The 15532-nt window shown below is 35.6% G+C and overlaps 1 protein-coding gene across 1 annotated transcript in view; it reads right to left on the bottom strand.

Moving 5' to 3' along the window:
* The window catches only part of KNTC1 (kinetochore associated 1), a gene marked incomplete at its 3' end in the record, with an annotated part of 66734 nt that overhangs the window by 35481 nt on the left and 15721 nt on the right, over window positions 1–15532 (bottom strand). Inside the window, 17 exon segments of the mRNA XM_079942622.1 lie at window positions 476–610; window positions 1059–1158; window positions 1351–1454; window positions 2075–2173; window positions 2611–2754; window positions 2847–2963; window positions 4588–4689; window positions 4783–4839; window positions 5024–5167; window positions 6247–6358; window positions 8369–8430; window positions 9834–9887; window positions 10300–10389; window positions 10480–10605; window positions 13839–13914; window positions 14313–14378; window positions 14482–14525. Of these exon segments, the coding sequence (XP_079798748.1) occupies window positions 476–610; window positions 1059–1158; window positions 1351–1454; window positions 2075–2173; window positions 2611–2754; window positions 2847–2963; window positions 4588–4689; window positions 4783–4839; window positions 5024–5167; window positions 6247–6358; window positions 8369–8430; window positions 9834–9887; window positions 10300–10389; window positions 10480–10605; window positions 13839–13914; window positions 14313–14378; window positions 14482–14525 (1632 nt within the window).

Below are 15532 nucleotides of genomic sequence, written 5' to 3'. Positions count from 1 at the left end.
GGCTTTACCTCTTACTTTTCTATTTAAAGATGAAAAGACATCATTTTGAAAAAGACATTATGGTTCCATGGTTTAAAAATCTGAAAATTCTGTTTTGGATGACAGCAAACAGAAAAAGTAAATTAAAACACTCCCCTTTGTATTTTGTAATTCTTAGGTACGACTGTAGTTTTAGAATTATATAAAAATAAAGACACTTAAAAACACAAAAATAAAACCCACCTCCTATTCTGGAAACAAAGGGTCCTACACATATGTAAAACATGAGTCTGAGTTTTGTTAACTACCAAAGACTAAGAAAGCTCATTAGGTATTCACAAAATACTTAAAACAAAACTATACATATAGGCCAATCTAACGTCTAATGTTGGTATAACTTTATTTTGTGCTTGTCTGTTTGGATAATTTGATAGTTAAATTTTTAAAAACTCAAAACAAACCAACCATATAAAAGTACGATATAAAACTTTCACACCTTTTCTCTATCAATCAGGTCAATAATCCTTAGACTGTAGATTTCGTCTTTAGGCAACATATATGCTTCGGCCACCTTTAAAGCATCTTCTAAAGAAGATGGGACATCTTGTTTGAGAATGTATCTTACCACCCTCTGAAATAAGAGACAATACACATTTCTTTGTTATGAAATCTCACAGAGAGCCCAGAAATCATTTGTTCATATAATTAAAACAATGCAGCAAACTATAAACTGTATGAAAAATTAAAACATGATTTGCATTCTGAATTTAATGACAGTCCTTTCACCCTTCTTTTTTTCCCCTTAGCTTTACTGAGGTTTAATTGACAAATAAAAATTACATATATTTAAGGCGTACAACATGATGGTATAATATATTCCTTCAGCTTCTTAATTTACTGTCTGTTGTCTTTACTACTCTAACAACCAATCAAACGCTCTCTTAACATTCTATCTAACAAAAGGGAAGCGGTGAAGAACCTAGCTCTATTAATCTTAAAGAATATAAAATCTGGTTAAATTTCCCATGTTGCTCTGGAAGTGGAGCAAAGGCGTTAAAAGATTCAATTATTGTACTTACCATTATTTCCTTGCTTAAGAGATTCACCTCCCTTATTCCATAGCCTCGTAAAAGTTTCTTCATCTCCATTAGTTTGTAACTTTCCTGTAATAACTTGACTCTAAAAGTAAATTTATTGATATTAACATAGACTGTCTTTTTTTATGAAATACTAAGGGACACAGTAAAGGATAGAAAAATAAATTCAACTCAAAACATGAAGTCTATCTAACAGCAATTCAACTCAAAATTCAACTCAAAACATGAAGTCTATCTAACAGCAAAAAAGCTGTTTGGTACACTGTAATCTTACTTGGGATGGTCCATCTCCAAGTGCTGTTTCACCAGCTGCTCCACAGCTGCACTCCAGGGCACCACTGCTGCATACATTATCTTGAGCACAGCATCAAATATGAGCTATAAAGACACACACACTGACAGTGAAGAGCCCTCAGATTTACTTTTCATGCAAATTAATGACACAGCCTGATCTACAGCAGGGATCTTGCATCTATTGGATAGAAGCTTGAGAACATTTCATCTTCTGACTGCAAAAGCATATGTCTTCCAATATTCACACATAAAGGGCAATTTTATTATTTAGAAAAATTCAGAAGAGTATTTTCTCTGCTGAAAGTTAAATCATATAGCTCTATTAACTTTCTATAGACTCTGTGTTTAAAAATATTCTCCATGGTTTTACTCACATTTTACAATGGTGACTAATAACAGTGTGAAGTCAAAATAAAGGCATATGATAAACATATTTTAAAATGTCTCTATGTTTGTAAGACCATAGAAATGCCTGAAAATATATGCATCCAACTGTCCATGTGGGTTTTTCTGGGGGTGGGAATGAGAAGACTTTTTATTTTCATAAGAAAAAAGGATTGAGTGGTTTTTATTTCCTTTTTATTCTTTTTCCTATTACACAAATTCTCCCTAACAAATATATATTGCTTTTGTGACCAGAAGAAAAGTTTCAAGAAAGGATGCAATGCTCAAAAGGAAAATCTATATGATCACTATTTACTTACATCTGTGTCAGATAAACATCCTATTACTGCTATAGCTTTTGCTTCCCATGCTGTATCAAAGAGTGAGGTGAACTTTGAGCTACATCTCTTCAATAAATCCTAAAATGGGATAAACATTTTTTTAAATTTAAGACTCTCACTAAAACATCCCCACACACATATATAAACATAGATAAATAGCTTTTATGGATGCGTAAAAAACCAAAAACTTCTACTTAGCCATGAATGCTGAACAATGGTCAACAAGTGCAAAATTACCAAAACCTTGGCCTTCAGTTTTATTTACATGGTACAGAAAACTTTGTTCACGCTCCTATTATTTCACAACAACCATTTGGAGAAAGTCCTAACATTATCTCACTGTGCTCAAGGCGACCAGTCAGTTAGTAGCAGAGTTAACCCACATTCTTAACCAATACAATATGCTGCATCAATCCTGATGGTAAAGCATGACATTCCGTAAAGAGTTAAACATTTAATACAATGATGCACTGCACAGATCCAGAAAAAAAGATTAGAGCTAAAGAAGAAGTTACCTCTATGTACAGAAGGAGAAGTTCCTCCTCCTGTAAGTCATGTTCCCTCACGTAAACTCTTATAAACTTCTCGAAGACGGAAGGGATAAGCTCGGGGGCCAGTACTTTATCAAACATTCGGAATACAATGGTGGTTGTATCCTCCTGGATGTTGAAATAAAGACGGCATAAATGCAAACTCTAGCTGTGCTGGCTATGATAAAATAGTAATAATTCTGATAAATCTAGACGTCTACCTTCTCAAAATCAGAGAGGGCCAATTTGCAGTTGTATTTCCTATGCAGTGTGATTAACTCTCGTAGGTTATTTACCAAAGTCCTTAACTGACAAACTTCCTCCGTGTTTTGATGATCCTTATAAAACAAAAGTGTTGAAGTTGTTAAGGATATGAAATAAAAGTGTGAGAGGGAAATACAAATAAGAGGAAACTGCAACTTATGCCTTTAAGTTTTGTAGACGTTTAAGCAAAATTAACTAGTACAAATTAATATTAGTGTAATATTTTTTCAGAACCCCAATATACTTAGGTACACAAACATCATTTAGATAATCCTCAGTGTTCCATCCATATAGATCATGACCAGATACAAAGTGATGACATTTCCTAAAGTTATACAAGGAATTTTCAATTGATAAAAGGCAATTAGGGAAAAGACAAAGTAGTGTTTTATAGCAAGAGGAAAAGCTCTTCTATGGAAAAACATATAAAATGATCAATATACATTGTACATTATAACATGTATTGATTATATAACATCAATATACTGCTTGAAACTTACAGAAAAAATTCCCATCTTATTCTTTTTTTTTTTTTTTTTTTTTTTGCGGTACGCGGGCCTCTCACTGTTGTGGCCTCTCCCGTTGCGGAGCACAGGCTCTGGACGCGCAGGCTCAGCGGCCATGGCGCACGGGCCTAGCCGCTCCGCGGCATGTGGGATCTTCCCAGACCGGGGCATGAACCCGTGTCCCCTGCATCGGCAGGCAGACTCTCAACCACTGCGCCACCAGGGAAGACCCCCATCTTATTCTTAACAGCACATAATCAGTAAGTATAATTAATAACAAGAATCTGCTATATCAGAAAGTAGGAGGAAATTTATTATTTATTTTTGGGCTCCAGAAACTTAAGGAATAAATGTAATTTCATAATGTATGTATGATGTTACAAAAGGTCATACCTTCCAGTCCTTAAGTACTTTAAACTTCAGAGTTGAGGTTATACTGAGATGTCTCAACATGTTAGTTTATAAACTAAATTATGGTACCCCAACAAACTTTTTCAAAATATAAGAATGCATTTTTTTTCAATATAATGAATGCTTTCTGTTTTTAGAAATATGAAGGGAAAAATAAATGAACTTAAGAAATTTAGAAGCCAAATAATAAATTCAGTTCATTAACCTCAAATTAACATCATATGTAACATCAATATTCCTGATCTCAGTTCTCTTTCTAGCATTGCTATTTTATTCAGTCAGTCAGAAAGTCCCAGATTTTTTTCAATTTGATCTTTTAAAAAATTCTTTGGTACTTAAGCCATTATGACTATTGGAATGCCAAAGAAATGCAATCAAAACTAGAAGTAGTTTACTACTTTAAATAAAAGAAGTAAACCTGATTGATACAGCCTTTGAAAACTAATCTTAATATGTTATTAAGTTTTGCCCTTTTAAAGGACTGTGAAATGTTACTAATGCATAAAATCCCAATTAGACTACTTAGGAGTATGTTTATATATTGTTTCCCTTTTGGTTGGCTCAATAGAGAAAAACAGTGCATTAAGACGGGTTCAAGTTGTAACAGAAACGTAAGGAAGAAAAAAACCTAATTTTCCTTTTTGTGGATTTTAAAAGTACACAACAGAAGAACATACAAAAAGAATATTTAAGAAGTGAATATGTGTCTAAATACACATAGACAAACCCTTCAATATAAATTAAATGTTTTATTACTAAAAATTTGTTTTTCATATCATACCAAGGAACTCCAATGCCAAGAGGACGCCAATCCTAACTCATCTGGTTTTTCTGCTGTAAAAAATACCTCTGCCAGTTGAAGCCCATTTTCTGGCCAGTTTGCCTTTAAAAAAATATTAGAGACCATTAAAAATAATGTTTTATGCCATGGGGAGTACTGGAAATGCCTTTTCAGTGCTAATTATACTGGTATTACCTTATCAGTTAGTTCAAGGTTCCTGGCTGCTTGTTCCAACCATTTTGCAAGAACTGTCTGAAATAGATATATCATAAAAAGTATTGATATGAATAAATAATCACTGAAATAATTTAAAACCTCCATCGTAGTCTTTCAAGAGACACTAAAATGAACTAACTGGTGTTAGCACGACTTAATCTTCAACGATATAATGTAAAAAATAGAATCATCAAGAGTGAAAACACTGAAGGCAACTTACCTGTCCTTCAGGTACAGTCCTTCTCACAAATGGGATCACATCATTTTTAAGCCATGGACAAAGCTTTTGCAAAGAGACTGGTGTAGAAACTGAGTTGAGCAAGTTCTCAAGCATTTTCACATCAAATCTGCTTTCAAAGTTTGCCTAAATCGTACAGAGTGAGAAACTAAGATTTATCCAACAAATTTAAACCGATAGCCTCCCAAGAGGTAAAGACCTATTAGAAAGTCATTTCAAGAAATATTTTACTGTGTTTCCCTGGTGGTGCAGTGGTTAAGAATCCGCCTGCCAATGCAGGAGACAGGGGTTCGAGCCCTGGTCCGGGAAGATCCCACGTGCCTTGGAGCAACTAAGCCCGTGTGCCACAACTACTGAGCCTGCACTCTAGAGCCCACGAACCACTGAGCCTACGCACCACATCTACTGAAGCCCGTGCGCTCCAGAGCCCGTGCTCTGCAACAAGAGAAGCCCGTGCACCGCGACGAAGAGTAGCCCCGGCTCGCCGCAACAAGAGAAAGCCTGTGTGCAGTGACGAAGACCCAACATAGCCAAAAATAATAAATAAATAAAAATAAAATAAATTTATTAAAAAAAATTTTTACTGATGTAACGACCCTTAAAGGTGATTTACTCTGTGCAAATGATTCAAGTTGGTAGCCACAAATTCCGTGAAACCTCATGGCAGTGAGTACTAGCTAATAAATTAGAGGCAGAAGAACAGGCAGAGATGGCATTCTAAGGAAAACTTAACTGGAGGTGACAGTACAAACCCTAACAAGCATGTGTCTTTAATAGCATCATACCCAGATACTGAGCTTTCGACCTAACATTCTATATCAACATTAAGGAGATCCGGAGCAGCAATTATAATGGCAATCCTTTTCCACAATCTGAGCTGCAACAGGACCACCCTCTCCACCATTCCTACCTAAGAAAGCCCATCAATAAACCACTTAATAAAATGTTACCTCTTGACCTAAGTTTAGGAGCTAACTAGACTCTGAATGATGAGATAACATAAGTTTGTATTTTATGTATAATATTTCCTCTAAGTTAATATCATCAGAGGATAGTTTTCTCTGGGACAGGTCATATTTTATCAAACCGTCTGAAAACACACCATTGCCCAGTCACTCCTGCCACCCTATTAGTTTCCAACACTGATTCAATCACCTCTCACAGGAGCTATAAAGCCATTAAGAAAAAAATGCAAAACAAATTACCCGATGTCTCAGCCAAAGGTACTGTGCACAAACAAGGTTTCCTTCTCTTAGCTGTAAAAAAATATCCTTAAGGTCATCTTCATTATTCAGAAATTCAATCCAAGAACTACCCCTGCAAAGGCAAAGAGAGGAAAGAAGTTAGTACTCAAAAAATATATATTAAGGTTATATGTTACAAGTAGATATCATTATGCATTTTAATTAGGTTTTTTTTCCCTCAGAGTTAAAAAAAGAATCAAAAGATTATACAGTGAAAAGTAAGTTTCCTTCTTATTCCAGACCTATAGAACTCCTGTATCTTCCCCAGAAGTTATAGCTCTCCTTGTAGGTCCTTCCTGAGATAATCATTACATATACAAGCAACCATTTTTAACTTTAAAATGAATGAGAATTTTTTATGTATACTATTTGTACTTAAAAAAATTCATTTTATATTATCTTGGCAGCTTGTACCAATGAGCACATATAGATATTATTCTTTTTAAGGACTACATATTATTCCATGGCATGGATTTACTATAATTTAACTAGACACCCACAGTTGAACATTAGGGTTACTTCCAGTCTTTTGCTATAACCAACAAAGCTATAGTGACTACCCAGTCCTAGTTAAAGCTCAGAAATAGATGATGAATACTTCCTTAAAATGATAAAAAGACAAAACCCTATAAGCCTGTATCATGCTTAAATGATAAAATAAGCATTTTCACTAATATCAGGAACAAGAAAAAGATGTCTATTTACCACCATTATTTAATAATGTTCTACATGGGACTTCCCTGGCGGTCCAGTGGTTAAGACTTCACCTTCCAATGCATGGGGTGTGGGTTCGATCCCTGATCTGGGAGCTAAGATCCCACATGCCTCATGGGCAAAAAACCAAAACATAAAACAGAAGCAATATTGTAACAAATTCAATAAAGACTTAAAAAAAAAAGGTCTACATCAAAAAAAAAAAAAAAACAAAAACGTTCTACAAGTACCAGTCAATGAAATTAGGCAAGGAAAAAAAAATGAGGAAAAAAATGAAGCAAAATTATAATTATTTGCATATATAATTATATACTTGGAAAAAACAAGACCAATTGAAATATTACTACAAGTGAAAAAGGAATTCAATAAGGTAGCTGGTTTAAAAGTAATTTTAAAAAATCAATAGCTTCTATATCCTTTTGAAAATACAATGGAGAAAAGTCCCATTTATAAAAGTAGCAAGAAAGACAAAATTAACAAAAAAATGTAAAAAATCTATATGAAGACAACTGAGTAGATACCACTCAGGAATATAAAAAAAAGGATAGAATGAGTAGGAAGACACATACTGCCCTTAAATAGTGATATGAAGACTTGATATTGTAAAGATACTGATTCTCCCCAAACTGATTTTAGGTTCAGCACATTCCCAATAAAAATAAATAATAAAAAATCCAATATAAATAAGATTTTTTAAAAACTGGATAAGCTGATTCTGACTCCAAGTGTCATACAGAAAAGAGTAGCTGCCCAAATTCTGAAAAATAAGAAAAGTATAGTAGAACTAGTCTACCAGTTAATAGGACACTTTAAAGCTACATTAATTAAAACTATTTGATACTGGTGAATGAATAGAGAGATGAGATCAAGCGAATACAATTATATTGCAGAAACTTAAATACACGTGAGAATTTTAACATGTGATTAAGGTAACATTTCAATGAGCAGTGAAAAGATAGAATGTTTAATGATAGTATCAGGATAACTGAATAGCTATAAGGAGAAAAAATAAAGCTTCCTTCATTGTTAGTTTATCATGATAAATAAATTTGTCTTAGCTTTAAGGTAACTAGATCTCATATTTGTCAATAACAATATTCTTGGTGCACATGTTAGTATATCTAATAGGATTAATTTCCAGAAGTGGATTGTTAGGGCAAAACGTATGTTTATTTAAATCTGCCTTCCAAATGTATCAGTTCCAATGGATGATGTAGGAAGTGCCTAAAGCTTAGCAGGAAAGATAACATTGTCCATCACTGAACCCCCCAGAAACACAAATTCACTCAAAGCAATGCTATATCTTTTATAACATTCCAAACTTAAATCTAATTCATAATCCAGAATTCAAAATGGGGAATGCACATACCTGAATTTTTCTGGTCCAAATGCTCCATAAAAAGTAGTCAACTTTGCATGAGCCCTTAGTACCTAAAAAGAAATAACTTGACAGTCTGAATGTTGTGTGCAATAACATTAAAATAAAAAACACCAAAAATTAGGCTTTCTGTTTCAGAAGTCTTGTACATATTCTCATTTTATCCCATATGACAAGTCAATTCCCATAAATACGACTGCCTTTACTTAGCACAAAACAAAAAAACTTGAAATAACGGAAATATTTCCAATCACACTCAATGCAATAAACCTGCAAAGAAGAGGAAGGTATTTGTACATTAATTGTAGGTGCCTTTCGAAATCAATTAGTTTTCCCACTGATTTATAAATATGCCCTTATGGTAAAACCTAGCTGGATTATACTAAACATTTACTTTTGATAAGAGTTAAAAAACATATAGATGGTCCCTGACATGCAACGGTTCAACTTAAGATTTTTCGACTTTATGATGGTGGAAAGGCAAAACACATTCAGTAGAAACCATACTTAGAATTTTGATCTTTTCCTGGGTTAGCAATAATATATAGGATGATTCTCCCTCGTGATGCTGGCGGCAGCAAGGAGCCGCAGCTCCCAGTCAGCTACATAATCACAAACAACCGATATACTTACAACCATTTTGTTTTTTCACTTTCAGTACAGTATTCAATACATTACATGAGCTATTTGACAGTTTATTATAAAACAGGCTTTGAGTCAGATGACTTTGCCCAACTCTAGGCTAATATAAGTGCTCTGAGCACATTTAAAGTAGGTGAGGCCAAGCTATCATGTTCAGTAGGTTAGGTGTATTAAGTGCATTTTTCTTTTTAAAACATTTTTTATTGATGTATAGTTGATGTACAATATAGTGATTCAGCAATTTTTAGAGGTTATACTCCAATAATGGCTATATAAGATATTGGCTATATTCCCTGTGTTGTACAATATATCCTTGTAGCTTATTTTTTTTATTTTATTTTTTAAATTTATTTTTTATACAGCAGATTCTTATTAGTTATCTAGTTTATACATATTAGTGTATACATGTCAATCCCAGTCTCCCAATTCATCCCACCACCACCACCCCACCTTGAGTGAATTTTTGACTTGCGGTATTTTCAACTTAACAATGGGTTGGTCAGGATGTAACCCCATCATAAGCTGAGGAAGATCTGTATGTACATGTGCACACACATATATTTTTGGCACCATCATAGCTATCATAAGTTTACAATTATTTGAAATAGCAGGCACTACGCAAAATGATTTATAGGAAATATTTCATTTGACCTCAAAATAACCCATAAGTCCTACTATTATTCCCATTTTGCAATAAGGAAAAAATGTATTAAAATAACTTGCTCTTGAAAAAATACAGACCTATCTTGAATTCAAAAGTATATTGTAACAGTATATTCACTCCCAAATTGACCTATAAATCCAATGTAATTACCTCTTTTAAGCCATCAGAATAGATAGGAACAGCTTTATCTTCTTTCTTCAAAAGCTAAGATGAATAAGAAACACGGTTAGAATATCAGCTATACTAGGTTTTTCATGAAAGAAGATGGATTTCCTGTGAATTAAAGGAAAAAATCATCTTTAAAAATTAAATTGCACTCAACTCTGAGATGAACAATGAACAATAAAGAAGTTACATATCTTAAAAATAATGCATTTTATGAAAACAGCTCACATTTTGCCCATCTGTTACACCTTGATTTTAAGGAATATAACTAGCAATGGTATTCATTTACAGGTGAGTGAGGGGAACAACCTATAGCAAAAATGGCATCATTTGGAAGAGCAAAAAAAAAAAGCACTTTAAAAAAGGCCTATGGGAAAAATCATTCAGTTTTTTGCAAAATACTTCTTTTGCATAAGACAAACTAACATACACAAAGGTCAGAAAGACTTACCCTGGTTTTGGCATAATTTAGCATTTCCTGGGTTGTTTCATAGGTTATCCATTGAGCCTCCAAGCAGTAATTCACCACAAATTCATCGTCCTGTTTCATAAATGCCAGACATGGTAAGGCAACGTAATACTGATCAATCCATCGATCTGGATATTCTAGTATACAATAGGGAAAACATACCTGGATTTTATGCAGATTTTCCTTAGCTTCATCTACAAGTTTTTGCCATTCAGTCTGCTCACTGGTGTTCAGAGAACTCAAAGCTAGTTTCTCCAATATATCATTTGATTTTACTTTGTAAACAAGCTGTAATATAAACATGCAACATCAAGAAACTTGAAGCAAAATAATGCCTGTGGATGAAATCTTACACTGTATGCTAAATAAAAAATGTGAATATTCATGTGGTTCAAGAATAAGCATTAAAGAAGGTAACACTTAGGTAACAGAAAGGTAACCCAGATTACAAAGTGTTATGGAAACCATTTCTACTGAGTCCTCACTAAATGTGACCAGTAGTGTACTAAGAGCTTTATGTGAATTATCTGTTAACTCTCATAAAAACCTAAGTAAGCATTTGCACCTCCTCAAAACCCTATGGGGTAAATACTAAGATCCCTATTTTACAATCAAGAAAACTGAAGCTCAAGAGAGGGTAAGTAATGTGTCTGAAATTTTGCTGTTCAGAAGTGAATGGAGGGCTTCCCTGGTGGCGCAGTGGTTAAGAATCCGCTTGCCAATGCAGGGGACATGGATTTGATCCCTGGCCGGGGAAGATTCCACATGCCGCAGAGCAACAAAGTCCATGCGCCACAACTACTGAGCCTGCGCTCTACAGCCCATGAGCCACAACTACTGAGCCCGCGTGCCACAACTACTGAAGCCCGTGCGCCTAGAGCCCGTGCTCCGCAACAAGAGAAGCCACCGCAATGAGAAGCCCACGCACCGCATCAAAGAGTAGCCCCCGCTCACCGCAACTAGAGAAAGCCCGTGCGCAGCAACGAAGACCCAATGCAGCCAAAAATAAAAATAAATAAATAATTTTTTTTTAAAAAACAGGAAATTAATACTGATATATTAAACAAAGTGAATGGAGCTGGTTTTTAGAATACCACACAATTATGTTTCACGTCTACTTTTCTAAGTTTATCAAAGGTTCTTTTTTCTAAATTTTATTTAATTAATTTATTCAAGGTTCTCACTACTTCTTTGCTAAGCGATTTGCTAAATTGATATAGTTTAACTCAGGTTAGTGAGGCATACCATTTTATTTTATTTTTATTTATTTATTTTTTAAACATCTTTATTGGAGTATAATTGCTCCACGATGGTGTGTTAGTTTCTGCTTTATAACAAAGTGAATCAGCCATACATATACATATATCCCCATATCCCCTCCCTCTTGCGTCTCCCTCCCACCCTCCCTTATCCCACCCCTCCAAGTGGTCACAAAGCACCGAGCTGATCTCCCTGAGGCACACAGATTCTTAACCACTGTGCCACCAGGGAATTCCCAGTCTATCAAAGGTTCTTTAGCAGCTGGAAACAGCTTGAGTTAGACAAAGTCAAAATTTCAGGTTCCTTTTTTATAAACAAAATACCAACTTTAACATGGGCTCTCTGGCTCCGAAAGCTAAAAGTGATACGAAAGAGCAGTTTCTCTAGTTCTGTGTCTCCACTCCCTGAAAACATCTTTCACTGGTTTTGATTTTATTGCTTCATTTGCTCTTTTTAAAAATTAGTTATTATGAAACTTTCAGATATTCAAAAAGGTAATAATATAACAAATACTCATGTACTTATCACCTAAATTTTAAAAAATTTTAATAACATAGTTTATATTAATATCTATAATAAATAATTTTATATTATATATATAGTTTTATATATATAATTTTATATATATTTAATATATATATAATATATATTATATATATTATTATTGAAAGCAAGGAGTCCTAACCACTGGACTGCCAGGGAAGTCTCCCTTGGCTTCTTTAATCATACATTTCTGTGGTTTTCTTCCCAAATATGTTTATAGCCCTTCTTTCTCTATCCCCCGTGTGCTGGTGCCCCTGTAGCTCATCCTCAGATCTCTTCTTACTCCACACATTCTCCTTGAGTGGTCTGAGCCATTCCTCCGGTGTTACCTATGTCTAGATTCAGCTCAGATCACTCTCCAACTTCCTATCAGACAGCCTCATTTTATAAGATCCCTTACATGCAATTTTTATAAAGCAGAATCCTTCATATTTTACCCCTAACCTGTTCTTCCACACATATTCCTCATTTTAAGTAATGCCATCACATTCCAACTACAGTAAGTCCCCTACATACGAATCTTCAAGTTGCGAACTTTCCAACACGTGAACGTGCGTTCACATGTCCAATCACGTAAGTTAGTTCACGTGTCTGGTGTACATTGTCACATGCGTGCATCCTCTACAAGTGGTTGTGCTTTTGTGTACTTTACTGTACAGTACTGTATAGAGTACAGTAGTACAGTACCTTTATTTCAAGCCCAGGATGTCCAGAAGCAAGCGTAAAAGCAGCAGTGATGCACATGGTACTGTTAAGAAGCACCAGCTCTTGTACTGTACTGCTGTATTTTTCAAGGTACGGTACTGTAAGATTAAAAATGTTTTATTTCTTGTGCGTGTTTGTTTTTTATGTATTATTTGTGTGAAAAGTATTATAAACCTATTACAGTAGAGTACTATGTAGCTGACTGTGTTAGTTGGCTACTTAGGCTAACTTTGTTGGACTTCTGAACAAACTGGATTTATGAATGTGCTCTTGGAATGGAACTCGTTTATATGTAAGGGACTTACTTGCAGTACGCTGAGCCAGAGTCCTGCTAGTCTGCTCCTGACATTTGTACCCCCCACTATGTTTGATCGCTGAGCCCCAGTGCTTCTACCTCCTATACACCTCTCTCATCAGACCTTCCCTCCTGTGTGTCTCCACCTCACTGCATTGGGTCAGTTTTTCAACTGGTCTTTGTATCTCTAGATTTACCCTTTTCCAAACAATTTCCCGTGTTTACAAAATGACAACCTAATCAAGACATTCTCCAGCTTAAAAATCTCAGTAGCTCCCCATCACCTGCAGAATAAGATCTAAATTCTTTGCAGTACATACAAAGCCCTCCAGGCTCTGACCCTCTCATTTCCCACCATCTCCTTTCCCTTCTATGTACATATAACCTACAACCTAGTCCTATCTAATTACTAGGAGTTCCTGGAAGCACCATAAGCCTCCCTCACTTTCTTCATGTGTCTTAACACTTAGAATTCCCTTCCTCTCCCACGACTATCTGGAACATTTTCAAGATCTGACATAAAATCATCTCCTCCATGAAGTCTTCCCACCCTACTTTAAGGGTCAATATCTCCTTTGAATCCCTACTTTACTTTGGTCGTATCTTAATTATAGGCCTGATCACACTAAATTCCCATTATGTCTTACATATTTGTTTCCACAGCCTCTAGCACATGAAGAAATGCTTTCAATGAATGAATGAATACATGAATAATTACCTCAACATCTAGTCCAAACTGAATGGCAAAGCTCTCGGCTTCAGCAAATCTGTGTTTGTGAAGTAACCGACTCAATCTGATAAATTGAAAGAAATTTCAGTAAAATTTTTATTAATCAGGGAATTCAAGCTTTTCATCAAGGAGTAAGGCTTAGAAGAACACAAGAGGGCTTCCCTGGTGGCGCAGTGGTCAAGAATCTGCCTGCCAATGCAGGGGACACAGGTTCGAGCCCTGGTCCAGGAAGATCCCACATGCCACGGAGCAACTAAGCCCGTGCGCCACAACTACTGAGTCTGCGCTCTACAGCCCGTGCTCCACAAGAGAAGCCACCGCAGTGAGAAGCCCGCGCACCTCAATGAAGAGTAGCCCCCTCTCTCCGCAACTAGAAAAAGCCCGCACAGCAACGAAAACCCAGTGCAGCCAAAAATAGATAAATAAATTATAAAAAAAACAAAACAAAACACAAGTAGTTACCTGTTTTCTGGCAAAGCTTCTGTAAGACATCTGAGTACTAAAACAGAAACTGAGTCTTCAGATAGTCTGAGAAAAGTTTTAATATTGACATTTGTCATTTAACATCAGTAAGTAAATTTTAACTTTGCTATTATTTAACAACTTATCTGATAAACAAAACAGGACTTACTTTGGATCATTTTTGCAAATTCCTTCCAGAAGGTATATGGTATCCTACAATAGCAAAAAACATGTTTAAAATTGAAATACAGAATTAATTCACCTTATAGTTACTGGAGTAACAACTAGTTTAGGCAGAAATTATCCATCAATGGATTCTAAAATTACTGGGAAAAACTGGTGAGGAAAAGGATATTCCCATAGTCTCAAAATAACACCACGGAAATTACTTACTAATTATACAGGGGAAAATGTACCTTTACAATGGAGAAATATGGCAAAACTGCTTTAACCAAGTGATCAAATTTAACAGCACCAATAACAGGACAAGTGGACATAAGTCCTTTAATGTGATGCAGTTAGGACACAGTATCACTTATGCAGGATGCTTGCCAAAAATCTTAGCACGAATCTAATCATGACGAGACACAGATCCAAATAGAGGGACATTCTACCACACAACCGGCTAGGACTCAAAAAATGTCAATGTCCGAAAAGACAAAAACAGACTAGGAAAGTTTTAGAGATTAAAGTAGACTACCATGTGACCACGACAACAAAATTCAATTCGTGATGTTTGATTGAATCCTGGGGTCAGGAACAAAAAAAATTTCTCAAGTAATAGGCACAATTGGTAAAATTTGAATTTGGATGGCATATTTCATAATAGTATTGCATTAATGTTAAATTTTGTGGGCCTCATTCTTAGGAGATACCTGCTGAAATTAGGAGTGAGAGGTCATGATGTCTGCAAGTAATTTCCAAATGGTTTGGAAAAATACAATGTGTGTATATAAAAAGAGATAAAACAGGGGCTTCCCTGGTGGTGCAGTGGTTGAGAATCCACCTACGAATGCAGGGGACACAGGTTTAAGCCCTGGTCCGGGAAGATCCCACATGCTGCGGAGCAACTAAGCCTGTGTGCCACAACTACTGAGCCTGTGCTCTAGAGCCCGTGCACCACAAGTACTGAAGCCCACGCGCCTAGAGCCCGAGCTCTAAACAAGAGAAGCCACCGCAAGGAGAAGTCCATGCATCGCAGCAAGGAGTAGCCCCCGCTC

Source organism: Stenella coeruleoalba, assembly GCF_951394435.1.
Source record: "Stenella coeruleoalba genome assembly, chromosome: 14".
Taxonomy (NCBI): Eukaryota; Metazoa; Chordata; class Mammalia; order Artiodactyla; family Delphinidae; genus Stenella; species Stenella coeruleoalba.
The sequence above is the reverse complement of the archived record's forward strand: the minus strand, read 5'-3'. Positions and strand labels throughout refer to the sequence as shown.